This window comes from Electrona antarctica, assembly GCF_951216825.1.
Source record: "Electrona antarctica genome assembly, chromosome: 2".
In the NCBI taxonomy this organism is placed as follows: domain Eukaryota; kingdom Metazoa; phylum Chordata; class Actinopteri; order Myctophiformes; family Myctophidae; genus Electrona; species Electrona antarctica.
The window spans coordinates 21225790-21232999 of NC_136807.1; the positions used below are offsets into that span (position 1 = coordinate 21225790).

At 42.9% G+C, this 7210-nt stretch overlaps 1 protein-coding gene across 2 annotated transcripts; it reads left to right on the plus strand.

The window, feature by feature from the left end:
• The first annotated feature begins 281 nt into the window (after positions 1–281).
• ccnt1 (cyclin T1) lies at positions 282–6620 on the plus strand. Of its 2 annotated transcripts, none has more exons than XM_079517149.1 (10): positions 282–617; positions 1423–1504; positions 1613–1741; positions 2293–2353; positions 3003–3065; positions 3383–3451; positions 3539–3584; positions 3661–3881; positions 4246–4316; positions 4459–6620. In XM_079517149.1, the coding sequence occupies exons 1-10, from the start codon at positions 442–444 to the stop codon at positions 5749–5751; spliced, it is 2211 nt and encodes a 736-aa protein (XP_079373275.1). In that variant the 5' UTR covers positions 282–441; the 3' UTR covers positions 5752–6620. The 2 variants fall into 2 exon arrangements, with proteins under 2 accessions (XP_079373275.1, XP_079373276.1); XM_079517150.1 differs by having other exon boundaries at positions 285–617; positions 3718–3881.
• Positions 6621–7210: the final 590 nt, after the last annotated feature.

Genomic DNA, 7210 nt, shown 5'->3' on the forward strand with positions numbered 1-7210 from the left:
ATAATGCATAATATGAAACATGAATTTGGGGCATAAGGGCATTCCACCGCGCCTCAAGCCTGTGGTAGGCTGGTCTCATCTGGTGCATCTCAGAAGCAGGACTAGGACTGGCAGCCGGTAAGGAAGGCACTGGAGCACCTCAGACAGTTTGAGCCTTTATTATTTAACAGGGTGCAAGCAATAAAATGACAACGTTTCGGATGTATCTGTCACATCTTCGTCAGGCTGACGAAGATATATAATGACATTTATAAAGGAATTTCTTATATATACAGGATCATCAGACTAACCTCGCGTGGTACGCCTGCCTGGCTCAGACTGTGAATGTGTGGTGCTAGGGTGACACCGCCTGGTCACAAAGTGGGACAACAGGCGTTTCCCACTACGGGACGTCACATCCTGTGACGCGCGACATTTTTAAACTATCGTCCTTTCTCAGTAATGGCGGCTTCGTTTCCTTCTCTTTCTGCAAGCAACAATAATAACAAATGGTACTACACCCGACAAGAGATCGAGAACAGCCCGTCCCGCCGTGCGGGGCTCGATCCTGACAAGGAGTTGTCCTACAGACAGCAAGCCGCCAACCTGCTGCAGGACATGGGACAACGACTCAATGTGTATCTTTTACGTCTCAGCTGCTGGTCAGCATTAGCCTGCTGGCTAACTGTTAGTTTCACATGAAGCCGGTGTTGTTTTGCGGAATGCCGTTGCTCGTGTGGGTTCATGTCGCTTTGTCTCGGTGTCGCTCGTTGTTTTTCAGTATTTACATTTATGTTGAGGTCCGACCTAGTGGCTCGATTGTCTGATTGATATGGTTGCTAACTGCCAGCGGCCCAGTTAACGCTACGCCACGAAGGCCTCTGCTATTCCCGGGTAGACTGGCCTGTGGTGTGGGTTAGCATCGGTTAGCATTAGCCTTCAAGAGCGTAGCGACATTTGTTGTCTTACACAGTAACAGCAGTTGTTGTGGATTCAGACTGGTCTTGTAACTTAACACACAGTTGCCAGTTAGAAATCGTACGTCTTGTACTGTAGCAAATGACGTGAATAACTGGTTGTCCTCTAACGTGGTAACCGTAACGTAGTGAGCTGCCACCTAAGGGGAATGTTGAGTTACCAAGTCTGTGTGGTCGTTTCAAATGTATGGGCATGTTGAGTTACCACGTTCATTTGTGCGGTCGTTGCTAATTATGTTTGTTTTAGGTTCTTTGATCACTTCGTCTAGAGATCAGTCATAGAACACACACATGACACCGATACAAACCAGGAGGACCCTCATATGTTTCTCCCAGGGCTAGCCCTGATACAGGACCCAGGGCTCTACCACACACCACCATGAAATGAATTGTTTACTTTATTACTAAATATTTGACTGTGCCCTCACTTGCATTCATACCATGGCCCTTAACTACTCTTTAACAGGTCCCAACTCACGATAAATACTGCCATTGTATACATGCATCGATTCTATATGGTGCAGTCATTCACCCGGTTTCACAGAAATGTAAGTTTGAATGTTGTGCCTCATCTTATAACACCCATGTCTGTTCCTATAAACATGAAACAAAAATGTAATGGTCCCCAGCAAGCTTACCTGTCTGTCTTATACCAGGTTATTGCTCCCGCCACGCTTTTCCTTGCTGCAAAAGTTGAGGAGCAACCTCGTAAGCTGGAACATGTTATAAAGGTGACACACGCATGTCTCAATCCTCAGGATCCATCACCTGATGTACGCAGTGATGTGAGTATCCAGTTTTTGGCTAACTGAAAATTCACTTTGTAGCATCGTACAATATTCATATTGATATTTTTGCATTCATCAACAGTAATCAGGCAATTAACCCTAGTTTTTGTACGAGTGTTTGGATATTGCTGTCAATTCCCATATTAATGAGGTATCTTTTTTTCTCCCGGAAAATGCCATTTGTAAACTGAACTATTCTTTATTAATTATTACCATTACTACTTTTAGTTGCTGCACAGCCTACGTACACTCCTTGGGGTTTCCTCTTCCTTGTTAACTATTATCTTTACCATTTTGTGGGCCTCCATCACTTGGGAGTGAGCGCCTGCTTTATCATAAAGTCAAAAGAGTGTTTTGAGATAGGGGGCCTATTAAATTAGATTTATCTGAGCTGAGGCTTTTGCTCCCTCATGAGATAATGCTGTCAGTAAAAACAAACAAACAACAATCACAGGAGGTAGTGTGAGAAATGAGGCGAGAGACCAAAAGAGCAAAACGAGACAGAAAATGCCTCCTAGTGAGTAACCTGCCTGTCCTCTCAACCTCAGGCTTACCTGCAACAAGCCCAAGACCTGGTCATTCTTGAGAGCATAATACTCCAGACCTTGGGTAAGTTAACTTGGGATAGAAGATTTTGCGTCTCTTGATTTCCCCCAAATTAGAGCACTGCTTAAAGAACCCTTATTAACCCATTTATTCTATTCCACAGATAATTCATATGCAATCAGCAACATTAGGAGTTCTCATTCATACTCTTGACGTTCAAGCATTTGATCATGCCTTCATATTTTGTCACATTACTGTTTTGTCTGTCATGTTAACTTCTGTCATTTCATTTCACACCCCCAAGGCCCCAATATCTCCTTTCCAGCCATTTATTTAAGAATTTAAAATTTTGATTAATATTTACTGTCAACAACTCAAGGTACAACAAATGGCTTAAATGTTTTTCATGTAAAATCTCCCCCTCTATAGTCTATACCTTTAACCTTCACTTTTATTTGTCCTGTCATGTAGTGTACTAGTACTCCATATCATTTGACTTTGATATTTCTAGTTTTATTCAAGTTAAAAAAATTGAGTTTTCAATTTGGCTCGTATTTACAGATGAAATGGAAATGATTGTTGCCATGATGGAAATCTGGTTCCATTAAATGAATGCGTTAAATGAATGCATTAATGCATTTGTTTAGCTTCTGCATTTCTTTTTTGTTGATTGAACCTTTCTCTCTCTCTTTCTTTGTTCCCTTTATTGCAGCTTTTGAAATCACCATTGACCATCCACATACTCATGTTGTGAAGTGCACTCAGCTTGTCAGAGGTAAAAATGCCAACTCAGTGATGTGTGCATCCCAACTACATCCATTTCTTGAACTTTTTCCCATTATCATTACGATGGCTCGTCATTTATCTTGATATTATATCAGCATTACATTTCTGATGAACATTTATGTGAAATGCTACTGGCTAGTTGATATTTGTTCTCACTTCCCATAGCCTGCTCTCGCATTAAGCACAGTTCAGAATCATTCGGACGTGCCAAAATGCTAATAAAAAATTGGGAAAATTAAAAACGTCTACTTTGCCAGTCCCTACCTGTGCCAATGCTCAATGCCCAATGCCCATGTGCAATTTCAGATCGATTGACCAACCCATTGAGGAGAAAATTGGATGCAGACAGACAGACAGAGTTTTCTCAAATTAATAGTAGGATATTTCAAAATTAAAATGGGTTTACTTGAAACACTGCAAATGAGATTTTAATAACCTTTACTCTTTATTTATTCATTACAGCGAGTAAGGATTTGGCCCAAACATCATACTTCATGGCCACCAACAGGTATTTTCAGTTCTATGGACAAATGACCAGTAATCAATATTATATCTGTGTGCAGTGCCTTGAATGGTCTGAAAAGTCTATCTCTTCTCCCCTCCTCCTTCTGCCGTTACCTGGGGCGTAACCTGCTGTATAGTCTGCACTTGACTACGTTCTGCTTGCAGTATAGCCCACCTGTTGTAGCGTGTGTGTGCATCCATCTGGCCTGCAAATGGTCCAACTGGGAGATCCCTGTCTCCACGGACAGCAAACACTGGTGGGAATATGTGGAGCCCACGGTTACCTTGGAGCTACTTGATGGTATGTGTTTGGAATAGACCAATGTCTTTTAAGGTCACTGAAATACCTTGTGGATGTGTACGAGTACGTCTAGTAACTTCATGAGGTTGTGACTGATAGCGGTCATATCAAGAAAATATGGAACTTCTTCTGGTAAAATGTATTTACATGAATAGGTTGCTTGGTGCAAAGTGTTAATGCTTTGTCTGTTTACATGGCTCTTGCTTTTTTTATTGAAATGCTTTAAGAAATCTTTTGCTGCTTGCCAACTTTACAACGTACTTTTCTTTGCTGTTACAATTTAGACTAGAGGAAGCTGAAAAGCACGCTGCTCAGCTGACAATCCTCAGCTAATTTTATTGCCATGTTTTGCTAACTCCCACAGAACTCACACATGAATTCCTACAGATTCTGGAGAAAACACCCAGCCGGTTAAAACGGATTCGTAACTGGAAGGTATACACCAATATACCCCTTTTTATTCCATTTCTACACTTGAGCCCAAGAAGCACAGCTAAGGCAACTTGATTTATTGCTCCATGTTAAAGTAGAAATTCCTTAATCTATTCACTATTCTGATTGCCTGTCTGCCTTCCAGGCTGCGGGACAGACGGCTAAAGGGAAATCCAAAGTCCCGGAGGAGGGAGACCAGACAGACGCCATGATGAGCATGATCTCCATGGTGTCATCGGAGAGCACCCTGGCAGGTCTGATGAGCCTCTCTGGTCCTTCTGCCTCCTCCTCTTCCTCATCCACGGGTGACAAAGACGACAAAGGTGCCCAGCCTTGGCATCCAGGCGGGAAAGGACAGGGCGGTTCTGAGCAGCAGCTTCCCAGCCAGGAGGTCCATGCGCCAGCTAAGGTGTCGCTGAGTGAGTACCGTGCCAAGAACGCAGACGTGTTGGCTGCCCAGAAGAGGAAGCTTGAGAACCTGGAGGCCAGTGTGAAGAGGGAGTACGCCAATGCTGCCCAAGCTCTTATTGGCCAACAGCAGCGGAAAGAGAAGCAGCATCACCACCAGCAGCAGTCGGGATCCACTTCGGACATGAACAACCCCTCGCCCATCATTCTCAAGATCCCCCTGGAGAAGGAGAGGCATGAGCGCAGCTCTCTGAAGATGCGGTTCCCAGTGCCTGGAGGAGGCAGCAGCGGCGGAGGCAGCAAAGCCCAGGATCAGGACATTAAAGTTCGAATTCGGGTGCCTGAGAAGCAAAGGGGGACCGCAGGAGACGAGAGCAAGAGCAGGGACAAGCACAGGGAACGGTCAAACCATCACCACCACCACCATCACCACCACCACCATTCGTCCTCGAGTGGTGCCACACTCTCTTCCGCCTCGCATAAACACTCATCTGGTACCAGCGGAGCGTTGGGGAGTAGCAAAAAAGCCCCCACTGACTCCTCCCGAATGAGCTCTTCCTCTTCCTCCTCGTCTTCGTCTTCAGCTTCTCGGAAAAGAACCCACTCTCAAGACCCTGCGTCTAGCTCGCACCTTCCCCCCAAACTCGGCAAGTCTTCTAGGAACGCCTACCAGCTACCCCCCCTGTCTGCCACTGCACCCGGGCATGCCCTTGGTCACGGTGCCGACATCCTCCCTGCCCTCGGCCTTCCCCACCACCAGGGGAGCTACCCTCACTCCAAGGGGGACAAAGCTGACACTAACGGACACAATGTGACGGCCGGCGGCCAGTCAAATGAGTATCAGGACACTTTTGACATGTTGAACTCACTGCTGAGTGCGCAGGGGGTCCAGCCCTCGCAACCGCCCATGTTTGACTACAGATCACAGTATGGTGAATACAGATACACTGGTGCCTCTAGAGGGAGTTCTTCCAGACCCCCACCCCTGCCTTCTGAACCCCCTCCCCCATTACCCCCGTTACCAAAATGATCTGGTCATCCAGTATGGGATGTGTTAACGTACATTGTTCTTGCCGTCACTAACATGAAACTTATCAAATCAATTGTTGCCCAGTGACTTTTGGGATCCCTTCTATTTCATGTTTATGTTTTGTGGGTTTCAGCTTGACAGCAAAGAAATGTACTTCTGATATTTCAGTATGCTTTTAAAACTTTTTTCTTTTTCTGTGTGTTCAGATCTGTTGTGGGGCAATAATGGCTTTAAAAGCTTGCAAAATAAAAGGAAGAAAGGAAAAAATACATATTTATGGGAAAAAGTGTACATACTATTTTTGATGTTATCGTTTTTGTATCTCGTCAACTCAAATGAAATGTGATGATGGGACCTGGCGTTTTTGCCATCACTGTTTTAAAGGATGTCAAATGTCTTCAACATGTAGGAAAGGAAACGTATTTGCATTACCTAAAGTCTTGCTAGCGATTGTCTTTTATAATGTTTTTTATAGTACACTATTTATTATTAGAATTGAATGCTTTTGAGGAGCACTGTCCTCTTAAAAGAAAAAGACAAAAGGCCTCCCCTTTGCCGTGTCCTTTTTAGGCGGAAGGGTTTTTATTTCTCGTTTTTTTTGTTTTTAACTGTACAGTTTAGTTTCAGAATGCATGTCCCCAAAGCCATGTTTTTTTTTTAAATATAAAAAAATACTGTAGCCTCAGAAGCATAGGTAGTAGTACCCTCACACTCCCTATGCTCAGTTTGTCAATACTTGGTTTTGTAATTATCTGCATTATTTGATAAACAATTGTATAAAGATTGTAAAATGTTTAAAACAAACACAAAATATTTTTACATTTTGTTATGAATAGTAAAAAAAATAATCATGTAAATAAGATAAGAAACTTGTATGTTTGATTTTAGATTTTAAGTGTTGCAGTCATTGTTTTGCAGTCATTGTTTTAAATGGTTGTATAAAAACGCTATGTCAATATACCAATAATTACACTAATGGACAAAGTTTATACCAAGGATGTACGTTTGGTTCATAAAACATATCTACAGGGTATGGTCACAATAAAGGAACTGCCAACATGAAGTCCTGCCCCATTGAAGGTAGTCTTTTCTGTAATTAAATAATACATCGGAGGGTCATTGGGGGGGGGGGGGGTGGTTCACATGTAGAAAAATTATTTAGGCTTTATTCATTTTTCCTCTTCCAGGCTGATCATAACTATGAGAGATGAATATACAGTCTATATGCTTGAGTTTAATAGCAATATCCATAGATATTGACCTGCTTCTAAAATCTTGCCAGAATGAGATCCCAGGCCATCATGAAGGCTTATAATTGCGTTTCCTTCATATTGACCATACCCTGCACATAATATTTACATATTCACAGTGCACATATGACTTATAAAGATAACGATAAGCCAGCTTGATTTTGGTTGTTTTGAACCAAATTGTGTTGTTTCCATTGCTGTCTGTATGA

Bases quoted from the DNA above. Each gene is read 5' to 3' on its own strand.
- ccnt1 (XM_079517149.1), top strand. From the start codon at position 442: ATGGCGGCTTCGTTTCCTTCTCTTTCTGCAAGCAACAATAATAACAAA. The intron at 3,066-3,382 runs GTAAAAATGCCA...GTGCAATTTCAG, and splicing joins GTGCACTCAGCTTGTCAGAG to ATCGATTGACCAACCCATTG. The intron at 4,317-4,458 runs GTATACACCAAT...TCTGCCTTCCAG, and splicing joins AACGGATTCGTAACTGGAAG to GCTGCGGGACAGACGGCTAA.